This window comes from Podarcis liolepis (genome assembly GCF_965112155.1).
Source record: "Podarcis liolepis genome assembly, chromosome: 1".
Lineage (NCBI taxonomy): Eukaryota > Metazoa > Chordata > Lepidosauria > Squamata > Lacertidae > Podarcis > Podarcis liolepis.
The window spans coordinates 82,400,009-82,421,963 of record NC_139554.1 but is presented as its reverse complement, the minus strand read 5'-3'; the positions used below and the strand labels follow the sequence as shown (position 1 = coordinate 82,421,963).

The 21,955-nt window shown below is 46.4% G+C and overlaps 1 protein-coding gene across 6 annotated transcripts; it reads left to right on the top strand.

The window, feature by feature from the left end:
- The first annotated feature begins 348 nt into the window (after positions 1-348).
- LOC310699398 (immunoglobulin lambda-1 light chain-like) lies at positions 349-19,965 on the top strand. 6 transcript variants are annotated; one of them, XM_083487191.1, is made up of 7 exons: positions 6,639-6,765; positions 9,415-9,480; positions 11,278-11,597; positions 14,340-14,400; positions 16,407-16,739; positions 18,218-18,343; positions 19,692-19,965. In XM_083487191.1, the coding sequence occupies exons 1-7, from the start codon at positions 6,690-6,692 to the stop codon at positions 19,697-19,699; spliced, it is 990 nt and encodes a 329-aa protein (XP_083343317.1). In that variant the 5' UTR covers positions 6,639-6,689; the 3' UTR covers positions 19,700-19,965. The 6 variants fall into 6 exon arrangements, with proteins under 6 accessions (XP_083343319.1, XP_083343317.1, XP_083343318.1 ...); XM_083487190.1 differs by lacking the exon at positions 6,639-6,765 and adding an exon at positions 8,487-9,240; XM_083487193.1 differs by lacking the exons at positions 6,639-6,765; positions 9,415-9,480; positions 11,278-11,597 and adding exons at positions 349-783; positions 6,921-7,252.
- The last annotated feature ends 1,990 nt before the right edge of the window (positions 19,966-21,955 follow it).

The window sequence follows — 21,955 nt, the reverse complement described above, 5'->3', positions numbered from 1 at the left end:
AAGACGGTGACCCCAAAGAAAGTGCTATGACTTATTTATTCATCGAAAGCATTACGAATTCACCCCTTAGCCAAGAATGCTTTCACAGCTGCTTACAAAAACCAGTCGTTGGTCCCTGCTGAAATGTCATGAAACAGTGAGCAAACATTTGAGTCCTCTAGAGCTCTTCATCCAGCTGGATGTGAAACACCAGTGCTTTTATTTCAGGGTAAGCAGTACTCTTTTTTTGTTGTTAAAAAGTGTGGCACTTACTGTGACAACTCCATGGTGAGTACCGGCACCTATATTTCTAGAGAAAAAGCACTGTGGAACGTTGGGGGGGGGGATGCTGGCGATGTTGAAGACATGGAGCCGAATCTAATGAAGCCTACAATTGCCTCCCATGTTCCACTTCAAGTCTGTGGCTTCCGTGTAAACTCTGTTAGCTTTGGCATCAAGTCACCCATTTCTTCCCACCCACTTTGAACCCCCAGCTTGATGAAGAATTCTGGAGAATTGCAGAAGCTTGCTCATTCTATCACGACATTTTGAGGTGGTTTTGATGGTGGATTAGGATCTGCTCTAAGCTTCTTGCTCAGCTCAGAACCCAACAGAAAGCAGTATTACCCTGCCTCTGTGTGGGCAGGACATCCTGTCATGAACACCTGCACCCATGACAGGAAGTGAAGTGGCTTCCAGGTTCTTGCCAATTCCTCTCTCGACCCCAGACTGACATGGCTTCAGCCCCAGCTCAATGCTACCAAGAATCCACTAAACTCCTCTTCCTCATTGCTCTGTGGTGTGGTAAGTTGGGCTTAGATATCCCTGTTCATTGAAATATGGAATAAACAACGCTATGCAGTGGCACTTCTCTGGCTGAGCTCCTTTGCCTCTGTTAATCCGCAGTCTCTCCCCAGGGACAGCTCTCTCACATTCCCTCCCTGATTTTCTCATTTTCTTCTCCTCAGCTTTACTGAGTGGTGGAGCCACAGTGAAGGTGACCCAGGAACCACCCTTTGCCAGCTCCTCCCAAGGGGGGAGACAGGAATTCAAATGCTCACTTTCTGGCAGCAGCAGCAGCTACCATTTCTTCTGGTATCACCAGCTGCCCGGGAAGAAGGAGCTACAGTCCATTGGGACCTTGTATTATCATGGTGATCAGCTGCAGGAGATCTCTGATCACAACCCAAAGGACTGGCTGAATGGGAAATGGCTGGAGAAGGGGAAGAACATGAGTCTTGTTCTTCAAGGTCTTCAGCCTAGTGACACAGGGCTGTATCTGTGTGCTGTAAGGGACACGGTGAGACAGACAGGAACTGCTGCTGCTGCAAAACTGAGTGCCAGCGTCAAACAGCCCCAGCTCCTTCCTCGTGCTGCTGGCACATGCCCAATATCATGTACATACAGTATCACTTCCCACAACTAGTGGGCATGCTGGTGCCATCATCTGCCTCGGGGACATACAAGGCAGCTTGGTGCATGCAGCCTCGCTCACGCAGGTCCAGCGCTGAAAGCAACCCTTCCACCAGTGCAGACTTAGTAGCACACGTTGCATTGCAATGGGTTTAGAGATTAGTTGAGTTCATGTCAGAGGAAAGCCTCCTGAGACTTTCTCCATGCAAGCATGGCGAGTGGCTGATCCACAAAAAAGTATAGGCTACCACTGTAGTGCTTTGTACTAGGAACTGGAATAACGAGGGTTCAAAACCTACTAAAATGCTGTTGGAAAAGTATATGGTATTCTTAACAGTCCATTACAAGGGTGTGGAACGGATGCAAAGGTGTAAGGGGTAATTCTAGACTCTGGACTTTATGAATCTTACAGAGTTGTGGCTGGAAGGGGTGGCGTAGTTTAGCCAGGGTTCCTGCCCCGGGTGAAGCTTCTAGAGGGGCACCATTGAGGCTCCCAGCCTCCCATGTCTGGGCTTCAGCTGGAGAGAAAGATGAAAAAATGAATGGCAGCCACAAGCTCCTTCCTTCCCCTTTCCCCATGAAGCTGAAGAAGGCGACACAGGGAGAGAGAGAGAGTTGTTGTTATTATTATAGTTATATGTTTGTGGTGAGGAGAGCCCAGGGACATGCCTTCACCATTGTTGCCATTGTTTTAACCCTCATAGCAGAAGGAGATCAAAGGAAGGGAAACTCAGTGCAACTCTGTGTTCAGGGGCAACAGTCAGCTGACTAAATAGGGTTGCCATATTTGGAAGAGCAAAAAAGAGGACATATTTGCCGGCTTCTACTTTTAACTATGACTCTCATTTTACATACCCATGAAAAAGAGGACATATGACAAGCCCAGCCAGAAGTCCATATCGCGAACAGGCACTTAAAGCAGGACACACACAGATGGGTTTATTCATTTATTTCACTTATTTATAAACCACTCAGTCACCCAAGTTTCAAAGCGGTATGCATAAAGATTACAACAACAAAAATATACAGTGGATAAGCCCAAATAATCCCCTCACTCCTCCCACACCTATCTACCGACCCCTCCCACCCATACCTATACACTCAATACCTACCTTCAATACCCACTACCTTTCCCCTCCCTCACCCTTCCTACAGACCTGCCCAATTCACTCTTACAATCTTACCCTAAGTACACCCCCCCGTCCTCACCCCACCAACCCCCACCAGCCCTACATAGCCACACAGATCTCAAACCAAAATAGGGACTTATTTCCTATTACCCTTTTAGAACCATGACACTAACCGAAACAGCACCCACTCACCCCCTTAAGTCATTAACGGGCAAAACAAATATAGAACCAGTCTAAGGGTGGCGCCAGAGCGTGCCATGTAAACATCACACCCCTTCACCCCAAACCCCACAATGTTGATAGTAGGACTGATAATCCATGCGCCACAGAGGCTCTCAATGTTGTCTCGCTGACCATCTCCTATCCTAAGTGACAGGGGGTTCGGCCTGTTCTTACACAGGGCTTTCCATGTCAGTCAAGACAGCCCAGTAAAGCTTTTACAGGTCGGTAAAGCCTTGAGAATGGAGGAGGCTCTAGCTCCCTTTGTTGACATCAGGACAGGAGCTACACCTCTTAAAGCAGGGCAACTGACCCTTTGCATCAGTCACTTCCAGAGGCCTGTTTATTGAGCATTCATCCAGATTTGTTTGTGAGGAGGTTATACAACAGGTTGTCAAACAATTGTTACCCCATACTTTCTAGTGGATTCCCCCATCACTTTACTTATCTCAGAAAGTCTGATTGTCTTGGGGTGGGGGGAAGAAGCAAGTTTGTTATTATGCAAGAGTGCCAAATCCACTTGCACGCGATAATTTGCAACTGAATCCCACCTGCAGAACAGTGAGTCTGCTTACTAGAGACCCTTCCAGCTGGGAATCTCATACTGTGCTTTGAAGCTCCCACATCTGTCTTCCCTGCCATATTTTTCAAATTAGTCTGGATTTGTTGCCGGGAAAGAAAGCTCTCTCTTAAGGTTGTCAACTAACACAGAAAAATGCTATCTGGAATTTAACTGTGTATCCTATGAAATATGCATACACTTATTGCAATATATATATATATATAAATCTCAACTAAGGTGCGTTTTCCGAGGATACAGATTGAAAGCGGCAGTTTCTTAAGCGTCAGGAAACTTGCTCAAATTTAATATGCCTTCTGCTCATTGCCAGAAAAGGAAAAGCCATTTAAAAATATATTGTCTTCCTCAATTTTGGGAAAACAGAATTTTCCTATTATAGCAACGTGCAAAAGGGCTTCAAAAATGAACATATTCAACTTCCATCACTATTATGGAAACACTTGTTTTAAAATATGTGTTGACATGTATTTCAACCTACCATGCATATATATATATATATATATATATATATATATATAACTGATGCTGTCACTTTTAGCTGCCTGTGCTTCTTATTGACAGGAGTTTGTTAGCATGTTTTTTTTTTTATTAAAAAAAACCCCACACAGAGTGCAAAGCATCTGCTAGGGTAGGATGCAAACTGTTAGGAAAAGTCATCCTTATGTTTTGCCTTTAACATCTGGCACAAAGGAGACAGGCACACATCTGTACTGCCTCTCCAGCAGCAGGGTTCTCAAGCCAGGCATCTTCCTGCTGGTAGTCTGGAGAAATTTTAATCAGCAAGCAAAGCTTTGATAGATCAAACCTATTAGCCCTGAACCAGCTGAAGTTAGTCACAACAAACCGTTGCTCCTGTTGTTCCGATGGGACGATACAGCTCAATTCTACTTAGCTGGCACTGAATTCCAGTTAATTGAGTTAGACTCACTCTGCATATTAGAAAGGTCTACTTGAAGGAGACTAACTGAGCACATTTGTAAGTTCCCTCAGATGAACAGAAACAACTTTCTAGTGAACGCACCGAGGATCTGACAGTCAGAACTACTTTTTCACTTGAAGAGTAATTTAGCAATCAGATGTGTTGCATTGGATCCGGACTAAATAAGCGGTGCACAGTGGCAGACTCTGGGCTGTAAAATTTCAGGATTGCCCTGTGCAATGCCAGAAGTAGGTACCCCACCTCTCACCTTCCATTGTTCATCACTGTCATGGTGCCCCTGTGGCAACCTCTCAGCTCAGCGCCCAGTGCAGGCCAACCAGTTGTGCTCCCCTAAATCTGCCTGTGCTGTGTGTTAGTCCCACTGAAATCAGCAGTGCCTGCATTAGTATAATAATAATAATAATAATAATAATAATAATAATAATAAAATTTATTATTTATACCCCGCCCATCTGGCTGGATTTCCCCAACCACTCTAGTCATGGTTAACTAATCCAACTGATTTAAAGGGATTAAAGCACATGAGGGGTTTCCCTTCCATCTTTACTAAGGTTCCAGTCTGGATCAGGCTCCTCCTTTCACTTCTGCCCATCCCCATTACCAAGCAGAGGCTTTCCTCTACCTTCTAGAAGTCCACTGGGTCTACTGGCATGGCCCCCAGCTTTCCTATTCACAGAGCTGTTCACTTTGATCATCAGCCTGATCTTTTTTTTTAGAAGGCATGGTGGTTAAGTCAACTGCCCTCTCATGCTGGGGCTGAGCAAACCATCAACTGCCCCATATACTGTCACCGGCATATGCAGTGGTGGCTGATGTCCATTAGGACTGGTGGAGGTAAAGGGATGGAGGCCAACAGTAGGTGGAGCTAGAGCCAGTGACAGGAGCCAATGACTGGCAGAGCAAATTAATTTTAGTTATTTCCCCATCCTCCTCCCTGCAACAGAGAGATTGAGCAGAAATAAGTTGACAAACGCCGCCACCCTCTGGACTGGTTATAAGTAAGAAGGCAGACAGGGGGAGGCACTCTGAGGGCAGACTGAGGTGGGTGGGGCAGAGCCCCATCTGCCCTAAGAGACCAGCTGTCGCTGCATACACAGTTTTGAAATGATCCACCAGTTGCCATGAAAGGGATGGGAAACGTGGCATGTCCTCACCAAACACATGATTTACTTTTGTTCCAGCGACACAAAAATGCACCCAGTATTTTCTATTGCCTTTGGGCCCGTGCTGTGTGTTACATACACAAATATAACATAGTCCTGCAGCAAGAACCAAACATCAAACCTATGCAGAAAGGAGCTCTGAACACAGCACAAAATTCGCAACTCGCCTTGTGCTCTCTGCTCTCAAACCTCTATCATTGTGCACCCAAAAATGTTGCTTCCTTCGCCATCCAGATTATCACAGGGACACCCTCCTTTGCAAACTTACCACCAGAACTGAATTCTAATGCTGTTTTATTTGTCTTCTTCCACACTTTCCTTTGCCACACACTCACACAACTAGAAAGGCATCGGGTGTCTGTTCAAAACACTTTTGCATATAATTGATAATGTCTATCATTTTATTTTATTAATTAATTGCATTTAGGTCCCACCATTTTCTCCAAGGAGCTCATGGTGGAGTGCTTGGATCTCCCGATTCTCATTTAATCCTCACAACAACCCTGTGAAGTAGGGTTAGGCAGAGAGGCGAATAAGAGGCTGGCTTGCATACAACACTCAAAGTAAAATGTTTTAGATTCCTTCCTCTTTAATAAACCTCCCTGTTGCGTTGATGATTCTTGTCTCTGGCTTCCTTTTTCTCTCTACATAAGCTGCTAGTACTCTGGGAGGCCCAGTGTCCCAAAATATAAAAGATCCTCTACATCTTCAAGTTGTATTCCTGTGAGAACGCAGACCCTCACATAGGGAGGAACACCTTCACCACATGTGTTAGAGAATAATGTTACTATTTCAGAACAATGCTAATTGAACTGTAGTGAGTTGTAAATTCTTTACATTGGTACCTCGGGTTAAATACACTTCAGGTTACATACGCTTCAGGTTACAGACTCCGCTAACCCAGAAATAGTACCTCGGGTTACGAACTTTGCTTCAGGATGAGAACAGAAATCACGCGGCAGCAGTGGGAGGCCCCATTAGCTAAAGTGGTGCTTCAGGTTAAGAACAGTTTCAGGTTAAGAACAGATCTCCGGAACGAATTAAGTACGTAACCAGAGGTACCACTGTATTTGTATCAAGAGAGCACTGAAATGAAAACAAGAAACTAAACCTAAAAATGACTTGTCATTGGGCCCCTTATTTTATACACACACAGAGACACGGTAGGGGAGAGAGAGAGAGAGAGAGAGAGAGAGAGAGAGAGAGGAGAGAAGGAAACCACTGGCATCCGTTTCCCTCCCACTGGCAGTTGCTTCAAGGCTGAGATGGCGGCAGGGCTGCCTCAGTCCCGCTGTGGGCTCTTCCAACACCTGCTCTTCTCCCTCTGGGCCCTGCAGGGTGGTAAGTACCTGGCGTAAGTAAATGGCAAGGGCACATTTGGACCCTCAGCTAATCTTCATATGCCACTTTCAGGACCGTCTCCCCTGTGATTCAAGGTGTCCACAGCCCCTGGTGATCTCTTACTAATTGACAGGACATCGTTTCTCTCCTCCTAGGCCTCCGAACCAGCGTCTCTGGAGTGAAAGTGACCCAGCACCCACCACTGGCCAACAAACCAGAGGGCGAGACTGTGAAGCTGAGCTGCAACGCTGATGTAGACAACTATCAGTACTACTGGTACCACCAGCGCCCTGGACACACAAACCTAAAGCAACTTGGGGTTATCAAACCATTTACGATTGGAGAGGGGGACACATTGGAGGAGAAACCAGGTGGCGAAATAGATAGTCGCCTGAGTGGCAAACGAGATGGCAGAACAGCAAATTTGAGTCTCAAAGGCCTCCAGCTTAATGACACAGGGCTGTATCTCTGTGCTTCAAAGGACACAGTGACTGTGGCAGCCCCAGGAGCTGTCACAAAACTGACTACCAAACAACAGTGCGTCTCTCAACGTGCTGCTGAGAAACACATCCTCTCTGTGTATGAGGGGATGCCATTAAGGCATGTTGTGTCCTGGGGCCCCACTGTCCAGCTCTGTCCAAATTGTCTCTGTCTGTTTCTCACACCTAGAGAGCCAACAGGAGCAGTTCAAAGGCCTTAATGGGGAGACCCACAACCCAAATTTCTTCAAGTGCCTGACAGTCACGAGGCACAATTGTGCTGCATCTGCCACCCCAATAACTCCACACTTCACACAGATCCTTAGTGATATTTCATTTTCTTGCTACAAACAGACTTCTCTAGTCCCTGCTTGTCTCCAGTGGTGGTTGGTGCCCGCTGGGTCTGTCAAGGTGTAAGGCAGAGAGGGCAACAGAGACAGAGGCAAATGACAGGTGGAAATTTGTCTAGTTTTGTCCCCCGTCCTCTTCCCTGCTGCTTTCGACAAAGGAAACACTGAGGATGTGTGCACATTACCAACTTAATATGCAGCCAGGTCGTTCTTTCTCTCAGCGCAGATCAAAGCTGGTTTCAGGGGAGTGGGGAATGCACCAAACCCATCAGAAACAACAGGACGGATACAGGAAAAATATGGATAGTGGCTATCCTTGTGTGTACACTGCTTATAAGACCAGTGTTGGGAGTGCACTGGATGCAGAGGAAACAGGAGGGTGTACACAGCGTAAGACTAAGGAGGGGGAAGCTGATAGCCAGACACCCACCCACCCACTCCTCAGATTGGTTGTAAGTAGGAAGGAAGGCAAGTGAGGGCTGGCTAAGGGCAGACTGAAGTTGGTGAGTCACTGTGCCCCATTTACCCTAATGGACCACCTTCCACTGCTTCTCTCCCACTGTCTGAAGCCTACAGGAGTCATAATGCTCCTTCCCAGTTTCTGATTTGATCCTGGAATGTCCTGCTTTTCCTTAGGGTGTCCCTCCCTATTTTTATCCAAAGGTATGGAGTTATGTGGCCCACCAAGCCAAAAAGATAAGTTAACTATACAACTTTTAGAAGACATCTGAAGGCAGCCCTGTATAGGGGAGTTTTTAAAATAAAAAAGTTAAATGTTTCATTATGTAGTTATATATGTTTGAAGCTGTCCAGAGTGGCTGGGGCAACCCAGTCAGATGTGCAGGGTATAAATAATAAAATAATATGAGAAGTGAGGTTGCAGGGAACCAGGCAGAGGGCCTTCTTGGTAGTGGTGCCCACCCTGTGGAATGCCCTTCCATCAGATGTCATGGAAATAAACAACTATCTGAATTTTAGAAGATATCTGAAGGCAGCCCTGTTTAGGGGAGTTTTTAATGTCTGATGTTTTATTGTATTTTTAATATTTTGTTGGAAGCTGACAAGAGTAGCTGGGGAAACCCAGCCAGATGGGTGGGGTATAAATAAATTGTTGTTGTTGATGATGATGATGATGATGATGACCACACTTTCACTTGGCTCACATTCCCCCAGTCAAGGCTTAGTTGATTTTAAAATTCACTGAAAACATAACTGAATTCAGATCCAGTTTCATACTTCAGGTGTTTCCCAATGAAGAGCTTTCTGGAGCTCATTAACACTGAACTATATTTATAATCTGGACATTGGGCAGTTTCTTAAATATATCAAAATAGTTTCAATGATGCAATGGTGTAAATTGCTGATTGAACAGATAACTTTTACTCATGATCTGTGCCAAGCTGCCTTTGAATGGAAAATAGAAACTAAACATAAACACACACAAATCAAATCTGCCATTGGTGTCCTCCTTTAGGAGAGGGAGGGAGAGGGAGAGAGAGAAAGAGAGAGAGAAAGAGAGAGAACCAGCAGCATCCGTTTTCCTCCCACCAGCAGTTGCTTCAAGGACGAGATGGTGGCAGGGCTGCCTCAGTCCCGCTGTGGGCTCTTCCAACACCTGCTCTTCTCCCTCTGGGCCCTGCAGGGTGGTAAGTACCTGGGGATGTGAGGGCAAGGGCACATTTGAACACATTGACCTATTATTTAAAAACCACTTGCAGGACAGGGCTAGTTCACTGACTGTCTCCCTTTTGTTCAGGGTGTCCACAGTCCCTGGTGATCAACTATTATTCATTGATGGAATATAATTTCTCTCTTCTTAGGCCTAGTTACCAGCAACCCTGGAGTGAAAGTGACCCAGCACCCACCAGTGGTCAGCAAACGGCAGGGTGAGACCCTGGAGCTGAGCTGCGGCGTCAACCAAGTAAACTGGTTTTTCTACTGGTACCGCCAGCAACCTGGAGAGCCAAAGCTACAATACTTTGGGACTTTCAGCACCTATAGTAGCGATTTAGAGGACGACTCAAAAAGTAGCCTCGATAGTCGGCTGAGTGGCAAACGGAAAGACAATGAAACAACTTTGTACCTAAAAGACCTCCAGCTTAATGACACAGGGCTGTATCTCTGTGCTTCAAAGGACACAGTGACTGTAGCAGCCTCAGGAGCTGTCACAAAACTGACTACCAAACAATATTACACTTCTTCATGTGCTGCTAAGAAACATGTCCTCTCTATAAATTAGTGGCACATTTCCCACTACAGTGGTACCTCAGGTTAAGTACTTAATTCGTTCCAGAGGTCCATACTTAACCTGAAACTATCTTAACCTGAAGCACCACTTTAGCTAATGGGGCCTCCTGCTGCCACCACGCCGCCAGAGCACAATTTCTGTTCTCATCCTGAAGCAAAGTTCTTAACCTGAAGCACTATTTCTGGGTTAGCAGAGTCTGTAACCTGACGCATATGTAACCTGAGGTACCACTGTACAAACAGGCATCGTGTATATTCAGGGCCCACAAGGAGCTCTGTTCAAATAGTCACTGTCTGTGGGTCTGTCAGTCTCTTTCCTTCTCTCTCTCTCTCTCTCTCTCTCGACACAAGAACAGCTAACACAAGCAGTCCAAAACCCCTGATTCAGAGATCCACCCCGCACATGTGTGAATCACAGGGTGCAATCCTGATACTTCTGCCTCCCCAACAATTCAGCTCCTCGCACAGATCCTTGTTGATGTTTCTGCTCATTTTCTTCTTGCTGCAAGAGAGGGGAACTGTGTATTGAGATTCCTGCATTGCTGGGAGTTGTACCAGACGGCTCTCGGGTTCCCTTCCGACTCTACAATTCTATGATTCTATCTCTCTGCTCTCAAATGCAACACTGAGGGTGTGGGTGTGGGTGGGTGGATGTGTACAGCCAGTAATGCTACCTGAACTGGCTGTAAGTAAAGAAGCAGGCAAGTGAGGGCAGGCTGAGGGCAGACAGGACACTATGCCCCATTCACTCCAATGGGCCACCGTCCATGGCTTCTCCCCCTCTGAAGCCCAGAGGAACCGTAACGCTCCCTTAACAGCCGGATGAGCAGCAAAGAAGCTGCCTTTTTCTGGTATGGGAGTTTCAATGAAGGGCAAAGCTTCCTTCACGTCTTGCCAGTCACATGCAGAAGTTGAAAGAGCTGCCCACACCTTGAGGGGCAGCCATAGATCATAGTTATTTAAATATATAAAAACAGTTTTACCATTAATGAATTGGTGTGAATCAGTGGTTTAATAGATGACATCTTGCTCATTATTTGTGCCCAGCTGCCTTTGAATGGAAGATAGAAGCTAAATAAAGAGAAAAGGTCTCCCTTTAAATCCTCTTCACACGAGAGAGAGAGAGAGAGAGAGAGAGAGAGGAAACCAGCAGCATCCGTTTTCCTCCCACCAGCAGTTGCTTCAAGGACGAGATGGCGGCAGGGCTGCCTCAGTGCCGCTGTGGGCTCTTCCAACACCTGCTCTTCTCCCTCTGGGCCCTGCAGGGTGGTAAGTACCTGGCGTAAGTAAATGGCAAGGGCACATTTGGACCCTCAGCTAATTTTCAGGGGCCACTTCCAAGACAGTTAGTGCCCTTATTGTCTCCCCTTGCTTCAGGTTGCCTCAGTACCTGATGATCATCTCTCACTGACAAGACATCATTTCTCTCCTCCTAGGTCTATTAACCAGCACCTCTGGAGTGGAAGTGACCCAGCACCCACCACTGGCCAACAAACGGCAAGGCGAGACCCTGGAGCTGAGCTGCGATGTCCATCAAAATACCTATCATTACTACTGGTACCGCCAACTCCCTGGAGAGATTAATCTAGAGCACCTTGGGACTGTTTACTCTACTGCAGACAAATTGGAGGAGATTCCAAAAAATGATCTGAACAGTCGTCTGAGTGGCAAACGGGTTGGCACAAAAGTATATTTGTACCTAGAAAGCCTCCAGCTTACTGATTCAGGGCAATATCTCTGTGCTTCTAGGGACACAGTGATTGCAGCAGCACCAGGAGCTGTCATAAAACCAAACAATAATGCGTCTCTCCATGTGCTGCTGAGAAACACGTCCTCTCTGTACATTAGGGACATTACTTTCCACATATTATTAGCAAGGCATCTTGTATACTCAGTGTCCACTGGCCAGCTCTGTACAATTAATCTCTCTCTCTCTCTCTCTCTCACACACACACACACACAGAGAGAGAGAGAGAGAGAGAGAGAGAACGAGAACAGTGGTGGATCAAATATCTCATGTGGAGACCCATGTGTCTTCATATGGCTGAGTGTTACAATGGACAATCCTGTTGGTTCTGCCACCCTAACAAACCCTCTCCTGCCTCACACACATTGTTCTTTATAATGCTGCTAATTTTCTTGCTGGAGCTGATCATCTCAGCCCTTATCTATCCAACTGATCCCTGGGCTCAGAAGGTAAAGGCCTCTTGCAGATCCCATGTTAGCAAGAGGTCCATTCCACACCACAGAGGGATCAGACTTTCCTTGTGATGGAAGCTCTCTCCTGTTTGATATCAGGCAGGTGCCACCTCTGTTGTCTTTTTGGCAGCTTCTAATGAACTTCCTTTTTCAGCAAGCCTTTTAATTAGAGAGGTTTCCCAGTTTCCATCTGGAATTGCATCCAGATGTTTTATCTCTGGTGTGTTTGCCACCACTTCACATTTCAGAAGAAAACTCTCAGCAGTTCACAAACAGAACTTTAACAGCAAAATGTTAAAGGGGGGGGGTCAAGGAAATTATTTATTATAAAATTTGAATACCATCCTTCATTTGTAGATCTCAGCGTGGCTCACAGAAATTACAGCTCAGTTAACTAGAGGATCCCATAATTTGGCAGGACTCTCTTTGCAGCTCTTCAGTCTCATTCATGCTGCCCAGCCCAAATATCTACGTTTGGAAATTTATTAAGGCTGACAAGGGCTAATGGGAATTGTCATCCAAAATATCTGGAAGGCACCAGGTTAAGAAAGACTGCACTAAGTTTTGCCAGTTCTCTCTCTTGAGACACACTGCCTTTTAAAGAGGCGGCTGATACTAAATCCCTGTCTGTTTGAGGTACAGGAGTCCTGTCATGGAGAACTGCAAAAAGGAAGGGGTACCTCTGTGCTTACTTATAGGAGTGAGGTCCACTGAATCTAAGGGAACTACTTTCAGAGGGAACAGGACCGGATTCTAGAGTTTCTGCAAAGCATTCTACCACTGTGCTATACAGGGGGTCACTGTGATGCAATCTCAGGGAGTGCCTTTACAAAAACCTTCTGCCCTAAGAAAAATGAAAACTTGGGTTCCTTGAAGGGTCTAGCAAAACAAAAACAAGAATAAGGAGGGGGGTGGACACAAGGAAGAAGATAATTAACCCTTCCCTCCCTGCAATAATCTGAGTTTGTGTTTATTGCTTATTAAAAGAGGGTTATAGACACTTAACTCTTCCTTTGCCAGCTGTTTCAATACGCATATCCTTTGTTTGGTTCCAAAAGGGTGTAACCAGGGAGTTCAGATGTACTTAACTCCACATGGAATCAAGCTGCCGAGCAATTCCTATTGAAATCGGAGCCAGTAGGACGCAAACAGAAGATGGGACTGAGGAAAGCGCCGTCCTCTTAATGCTTTTGAGTGTCAAGTCAGTTGCGGCGGCTAAAGACACAAGAGTAAGATCAGTAAAAGTAAAGTTGGCAACTCTACTTGGGGCTTCCAAAGTGCTTCCCGAATATATGCATTTCTGCACACATTTACTCAGAAGTAAGTTGTGTTCAGTAGGGCTCACTCCCAGCTATAAAGAGGTCCTAAGACGCAACCTTAAGTGCAGATGTGGGCACTCAGTAGAGCGATCTTTCGAATGGGAGGCAGAAATGGGAGCAGGGAGCAGATTCTTGCTGGAGAAGTAAGTTGAGAAGAGACTCCCTCTCCCCTCCCTGCAAGAGAGCGGTGTTCTGCAGCCACGAGCGAAGGAGCAGTTGCTGCACGGCGCCTTCAGGGCTGCGGTAAGAAGGGCGGCTGGCTACTCAGCTGGACGGAGCGGGACTTGACTGACCTCCTAGCAGAAATGAAAGGGAGCTGCCTCCAAATCGGTATCAATCTGGGATCAGGAACGCCTAGGCGGGGGGCGGCTGTTCAATCCGGAGCGTTCCCAACTGACTGGAAGGCAGACGATTGGAGAAACGAGGAGGAGGTGGCGGGGGCGCAAGTGGGGATCATCGGCTGGTCTGGTCCAGCAGGACACTAGAGTGAGCCGCCTCAAGTGTCTCTGGTTATCGAGGGACCGGACGGGAGGGAGCAGGCTGCCGGGAGAGCTGGGAGAGAGTTTTTGTGCGATCGCTTCCCGCTGTGTCAACAGCGCCACGATGATACACGCCGCGCCCAATACTCGACGGGAGCCTGGAGGAGGCGATGGAGGGGTCAGGGAATGGGCAGCAAACCCAAGCGGCTGCCCCCAGAGAAAAAAACCCTCTGTGGGGCCATCGGGACAGATCGAGGTGCTCCGGAGAGATCTAGAGGGTCTCCCTCTCGAGCGAGATGCGTTCCCAGCCCTCCACGGCACTGGACGGCCCCGAGGGGCTTGGGCAGCCCTCGTCCGGCTGCTCCCTGGCCGCCTTTGGCTTGAAGCGCCGCCCCAAAGGTCGCTTCTCCGTCGGAGAGCAAGGAGGGCCGGAAGTCGAGGAAGGAGCCGTCCCGGAGGGCCTGGAGCAGCCGGGAAGATTTTGCAAGGGGGGCCTGTGAGGCGGCAGTGCTGTGTGAGCAAGCTTACTTCGCGGATACTGGGACGCAGCTCATAGTCGAAGGTCAGTCTGAAAGCGCTCGCGTCCACCTTCGGGGTGGGGGGAAAGCGGGGAGGGGGCTCTCACCTCCACGGCCACTCCACCGGCCACCCCGTTTTCATTATTTCCCATTAGAACAAGGCTGATTCGGTCTCTTCGATGGGTGGGGCGGCGGCAGAAGATCCAGATGGGCAGCAATTGGGATGGGAAGTTTATTTAGATTGGGGGGGGGGGAGTCATGACAGTCCCTTCGAGCCAGATCGGCTTTTTTCCCACCAAAGGCACAAAATCGAATCCTCCCCCCGCCCTAGTCACTCTGCTTCTGCCTCCTTTCTCAAGCCTGCTAAAAAAACCCCCCACAGATCGCCAGCGAGGGAGCCCAGATCCAGCCACTGTCTTAAGTCCCAGCTCTCCTTTAAAAAAAAAAAGGCACATGGGGTGGGGGTTAAAATATTGAAGAGAGTTTCCAGTTCGCTCCAAATGGCTGGAGTGGAGGAATGGATGTTTGCATTTTCTACCTTGCAACGGCTCTAAATAAATATTTGGGGCTCGGGGCTGGGGGTGGAGATACTAACCATCCCCAAACAGCGTCATTTTATACCACAGCCCATCAGGGAGTGTTTAGCCAGGTCAGAGTCCAAATGCTCGGGGCACAAAAAGTGGATCCAGTAGAGAGAGAAAATTCCCGGATACAAGAAAGTTCCCTGAGCAGCACTACCACCACTCGCGGGGCGAGCGGGGGGCGGGAGCGAAGATTGCAGTCCACTAACAAAGCCAAAATTTACTACCTTCATCATGGGAGCCAATGAAAGCTTAAGCTCCAGAACAAAGAAGCTCTTTCTCGGCATCCACGAGGACTAGAATCTTCAGAAAGAGATCCATTAGCTGGAACGGGGAAGAGAAGCCAGGTGGGAGGTATACCTGCTGGTTTCTGTTAGTATGGTGAGGTTTCCTCCGGATCCTGAGAGCGGGGACATTGAGAGTCAGCTCAGCAAATTGTTTCAAACCAGTCATGCTTTATTATTTTAAACTTAATTTGGTCTTATGGGCTCCCCACAGCCATGTGCTGCAGTTGTGATGCACACAATGTACACTTCTCTTCAGCGGCCCATTATTTACAACATTCCTGATAGGTTAGAGTGAAACCCAAAGAAAAAGAAAATACTGTGGTTAAAATAGAACTACTCAGACCATGTGCAGTTTCACATTTTAAACTTGCCTGTATAGCACCACCAACATTACAGGAATAAAGTAGGTTTTGTTGCTGCAGCACAGCTGGCAATAAGTACCATTTTCCCATAGAAAGTGATTATGCAGTAACAATAATTGTGTATCTACATGCACATGCTTGGGAAGCAACCCCCTGACTTAGGCTATGTACATACCATACAATTAAAGCACCCCAAAAAACGCCCCAAACAATCCTGTAATGTAAGGGTACTGTGAATTATACTTCCTTGAGGGGTAAACTACAGTTTCCAGGATCTTGGGGGGGGGGGGGGCTTCCAATGCATGGTGCATACCCAGGCTAAGAAGTCTGATTGTCTTTAAAATAGAGTAAGACAGTGTATATGTGTGTTCAAAGGCAGGCACAGCAGAAAGAAACAGATAATATCACAAGTGAAGCAGAGAGCTGCCACCTTTAGAAAATCACATATCTGGGTTAACTAACCTTAGCTTCAAAAATCCTGTTTCTCATGTACTTCATAGACCTCTATGCATAGGACTGAAGCCTAATGCACTTGAATTAAGATTGCCATTGCACCTTTTAAATCTCCTTTTTAAACCACCTTTTTTGTTTTGTTTCCCAAGTTGATTAAAATGGTAAAATTAATCAGCATCAAGTCACGTGGAGTAAGTGCTTATCTGTGGGTTTATTATAGAGACTTTTAAGGCACCAAGGGTGGCCTCACTGTGAACAGGCACACTCATTCCCCAGCCACCCACACTCCCCATCATGGGGCTGATTGGCTTGGGCCTTCTGTTTATTACATGCCCTCATGCAACAAAGAAAACTTCTCCCTTTGCAGATGAAAATTGTCAACGCTCACAGCCGACTGTCCATCTTCTGGGTCCCGTGTGCCACAAGGACCACATCACACTCGTGTGTGTGGCCCAGGGCTTTCCCTATGAATGGCCCATTGATGTGAGTTGGAAGCGTGATGCGCAAGAGGTGACTCGTCTCTCTTTCGCCACCGACCCCGTCCGCACCCTGAGCGGCACATGCAACTTTGGGGTTTCCAGTCGCCTGAGCATGACAGCTGCAGAGTGGCAGGAGAGGCATGTGTACTCATGCCACGTGAGACAAGGGAACATAGCAGAGGCTGAAGAGTCGATGGAGAGGGAGCCGAGCCAGCAGCCAGGTAAGCAAGGACTGGGGTGGAGGCAATTACATGTACCAGGTTGGAGATCCTACATAATGGGGGAAGTAGCCAGAAGGTGCCCTCTTCCTCTTGGTGGTCAAAGGTTGAGAATACAGGGCTGATTAAAGGGAAAGCAGCAAACATTTCTTCAGGAACAGATGGTCAAGACAGGGATGTTTTTCTTTACTGTTTTAGTTTTCTGATTATTTTTTTTTAATTTTATGATGTCGCCTTAATTTGGATTTGTGTATGGACACCCTGATGGATAAACAAGCAAACAAAGATGGGGGAGGGATTGGGAGATAAAGTTTTATCACAACTGGAGGCTGATTTCACTAAGGGTTCAGCATTTCTGCCTCTCCCAAATATAAATTGAAGTGCTCCTAAATGGTTGTTAACTTTAATGTATGCTAGGTGTTGAAAAAAGAATACCTTCCCACAAGAGGCATAGTGCCCAAGGTTAGTTCTGGAAGCTAAGGCAGAAAATCCTACAAACAACTCTCCCTGAAGTACAAACATAACAATAATAAATTTAAAAATGAACACTTTGCTGCCCTTTCATGACATCCAAAATTAGCTGTCTGAGGCAGCTGTTCTACTCTGTCTAATGGCAGGGCCAGGCAGCCCTAGTATATCCTTTTTATTTATCTAAAATATATACCATGTAATTCAATAGAGCCTTCAGGACAGTTTACAAAAACAAATGAAGTATCCATAAGGTTCTAGACTTTCTGAATTTTTTGAATGCTAGGGTGGAAACTGCAGCCAGAGTGGTGCAGGCTCTAGTTATCTCCCACTTGGACTACTGCAATGCACTCTATGTGGGGCTACCTTTGAAGGTGACTCGGAAACTACCACTAATCCAGAATGCGGCAGCCAGACTGGTGCCTGGGAGTGGCCACCAAGACCATATAACACGATCTTGAAAGACCTACATTGGCTCCCAGTAGGTTTCCAAGCACAATTCAAAGTGTTGGTGCTGACCTTTAAAGCTCTAACAGCCTCGGCCCAGTATACCTGAAGGAGCATCTCTATCCGCATTGTTCAGCCAAGACACTGAGGTCCAGCACCGAGGGCCTTCTGGCAGTTCCCTCATTGCGAGAAGCAAAGCTACAGGGAACCAGGCAGAGGGCCTTCTCGGTAGTGGCGCCCGCCCTGTGGAACGCCCTCCCATCAGATGTCAAGGAAATAAACAACTATCAGACTTTTAGAAGACATCTGAAGGCAGCCCTGTTTAGGGAAGCTTTTAATGTTTGATGTTTTATTGTGTTTTCAGTATTCTGTTGGGAGCTGCCCAGAGTGGCTGGGGAAACCCAGCCAGATGGGCGGGGTATAAATAATAAATTATTTATTATTATTATTATTATTATTATTATTATTATTATTATTATGTGTGTGCTTTAAAAATGCCAGTCTGAAATGTCCGTCTTGGTGAAGGTGAGTGGGCCTCTGACTCTCTATATTTTTTCTCACATCAGCCTCAACTGTCTTGGAGTTTCAGAGCAGCCTTCATACAGGGCAGCTCATTTTCCTGCTCCTGGTGGTTAAGAGCTTTGCCTATGGTACTGCTCTGGGAATCTACACAGCCTGTAAGAAGAAAACAGGTACGAGACCCATTTTACTTACTGAAATCTGAAGGGTACAACTTCCTTGGCCACAGGGAACCATTGTTCATGTATCCAGAGGCCCTGGATACAAAGTATATAATGAAAGCCCCTACCCACTCAGTTGGAACAATTTGGCAGGATGTATTTAAACAGTAGGGGAGTGCATCGGTCACAAGATTCAGCTTGTATCTGTAGGTTTGGGAATCTGCCTGTTCTGTTTTGGAGACACTCTGTGTTATTCTAATTTATTAATTATTTGAGACCGACCCAAATAGATTTGTTAAATTTGTTTCCCACTCCCCATCCAATACAATGGGGAAGTTAAAAACAGCTATAACTTGTTTTCCTTTTTGTAGAAATGGATAAACTTTCCAGGCATAGGGGCCCCTCCAGAGTTGATTAAGCCTACCAAATTGGAGGCAGGAAAAATCCAGATGTTTTCATGCAGGGCATCTTTATATTTTTATTTTTAAAGGGGGGGGGCAAAGGAAAAGTATACAGTGGTACCTGGGTTAAGTACTTAATTCGTTCTGGAGGACTGTTCTTAACCTGAAGCACCACTTTAGCTAATGGGGCCTCCTGCTGCCGCCGTGCTGCTGGAGCACAATTTCTGTTCTCATCCTGAAGCAAAGTTCTTAACCCGAGGTACTATTTCTGGGTTAGCGGAGTCTGTAACCTGAAGCGTATGTAACCCGAGGTACCACTGTATTAAATTTTCAGATTCTACCAGAATTAGATGGAATTTGCAAGTGTGGCCATAGCTTCTAAGGGGGTAAATAGCCTGCCAAATTTCAGAGCGATAGCTGCAGTGGTTCTGCAGCTGGGACAGGCTTTAGTATTTGGGAATAGGTACAAAAGGAATGATGGGGAAAAGAACATGAATTTACAGGAAATATTGGAGCAAGAAAAATGTCACCCCAATAAGGATCCCATTACCCCAAGGGTCATTGATGTGAGGTGCACTCCCCTCCCCAATTTTTTAGGGTATAATGGAGATTTCTCTATTAACTTGCATTGAAGAATGAGTAGCTCCATGGAAACAAAACAAACACTGTTTTTAATCCCTCCCCAAAACCTGTCCATCAAAACAAAAGATCCCTCTGCCAGCTCTGCATTCCCTCCCCTCTTGAACTCTGAGCGTTTCCCAAGCCACAGAATGCTTCAGGATCTGTTTTGGCTCAAGATGCCTTGTTAATGGTTCCATTTAACTCGGAAATTTGAGAACCTTCCGCACATCGCTCTGCTTTGCTTCATATATCACTGTACACACAGAGTTGATGGTGCATCCTGCGCAGATGATCATCGCCTTGCTGGGTTACTACCTTTGAATCCCTTTCTTTTATAGGTCTCTGATGAAGCTGTGGAGAGGCTCTGTGTCTTCCTGCTGGTATTGAAGCATTAGCTCTTTCTCCAGTCAAGAAACTTATCCGCTTGCAGCTGAGGCCATTCTCAGTGTGGATCCTCAATGTTTCTTCTCTGGCGTTTTCCCATCTTTCTTCTCATCTGCTCTTCAATCTTGAGGACCTACATTGGTCACTTGAAAAACTGCTGAATTCTTCCTTTCCTTGAGCAAATTTCCTGTGTAACAATAAACAGAACTAGATTTTATTATCTCCGCATGACTGTGTTGGGAATTATTAATCCAACAAGATGGGAAGCTCCTCATGTGCACCTTTCCTCATTGCTGCATCTCTGTTTTGGGGCGAGATTAATTCTGGGATTATATGCACTTCACATGTTGGATGTAGGCTGTAGTGGTTCAGTGGTAGAGCATCTACTTTGTATTTAGATGGAGGTCCAATATCCAGGTGGGGCTGAGTATGCCCCCTGCCAGAAACCCATGGAGAGCTGCTGCCTAGACTGTTCAGCATGAGGCAGCCTCCCTATGCTCCTGTGTTCATTAATCAGTTTAATAATAATAATAGTAACAACAATAATTATTATTATTTATTTATACCCCACCCATCTGGCTGGATTTCCCCAGCCACTCTGGGCTGTTCCAACTGAATATTAGAAACATAATAAAACATCAAACATTAAAAACTTCCCTAAACAGGGCTGACTTCAGATGTCTTCTAAAAGTCAGATACGTAGTTGTTTATTTCCTTGACGGGACGGTGTTCCACAGGGCGGGCACCACTACCATGGAGGCCCTCTACCTGGTTCCCTGTAACCTCACTTCTCACAGTGAGGGAACCGCCAGAAGGCCCTCGGCACTGGACCTCAGCATCCTGGCAGAACAATGGGGGTGGAGACGCTCCTTCAGGTATACTGGGCCGAGGCCATTTAGGGCTTTAAAGGTCAGCACCAACACTTTAATTGTGTTGGGAGCCAATGTAAAATGGGCCTGCAGCACATTGCATTCCAAGTTCTCAATAGAAGTGGCAAGGGAAAGAAGAGCGTAGCAGGTGGATGAGCAGATTCCCCCAAACATACTGGAATATTTTATAGATATAGATAGATATAGATAGATATCTAGACATGCACAGATACACCATCACCATAGTCAATGGGGACGAGACTACAAAGGGATACTTGCATTAGAACTGGTGTAGGGAAGAGGCAGGTGGTGGTGGGACAAATGGTCCTAGTGGAAGCCATTGTGGTGGTGTGGTTCGAGTGCTGGACTAGGGCTGGGAAAATCTAGGTTCAAATCCTCACTCAACCGTGAAACACACTAGGTGACATCAGGCCTGTCACCACCTTTCAGCTTCAAAACGTTGTAAGGATAAAATTGGGGGGGGCAACCTTGAGGAGGGTAGAATATAAATGAAATGGTTTGCCTGCCCATCTCAAGGCCAACAGAGAAGGCACCAGCCCAACCTGCTTTTGGAGGGAGTGCCACAACTGGGGCATAGGTTCCTCAGATACAAAATGGAGATGAGACTGAGACAAGACCAGTTTTGCCAAGTGAGTTTGTGGCTGAAATGACATTTGAACTGGGGGGGGGTTGTCATGGAAACCTACCCTACCCACATCTGTTTCTTTAAAAACATACCATTCCTTCAACCTCCATTTCATAGAGGCAGACAGACCACATCTTTCCCTCGTCCTCTGAAGCTGAAAAACCCTGCTGTCACGCAGAGACGCTAAATCACTCCAGCAATAGTTGATATTTTGGTAGCTGCATCTCTTTGCCATTGACACCTTGATCATGTCATCTTCTAGCCCTACAAATAAGGTCATAACCCTACTTTTTTGCTTACCTGCAACTCCATCTCATAGGTTGTCCCTCCCTGCAGCCTCTATCACTCAGAGTCATGAAGCCCTGAACCCCATCAACATAGAAGGACATAACTATGGTGTGGTCCCTCATTCCTCACCATCAATGTTGCTGCATAGGTTTACTATTGAGGTGACCCTTGTATTGTGTGAGTGTATGACTCCAGAAAATAAGCTTGCTTCTTTCATTAAAGTTTAAGCTATTTTCTTTTAAGCACCTTCTTTGCCTTTTCCCTTTATTCTCTTTAGACGTATTCTTAATAAACCCTCCTAATAATTTCTGCTGGAGTTTGTGCATTTATTTTGTGTCAGGTTTTTGTGTGAGTAGGGGGAGATTTTGAGAGAAAAGCAAGCAGCCTTGCTCTCTGATGAAGAAGAGGGGTGGAT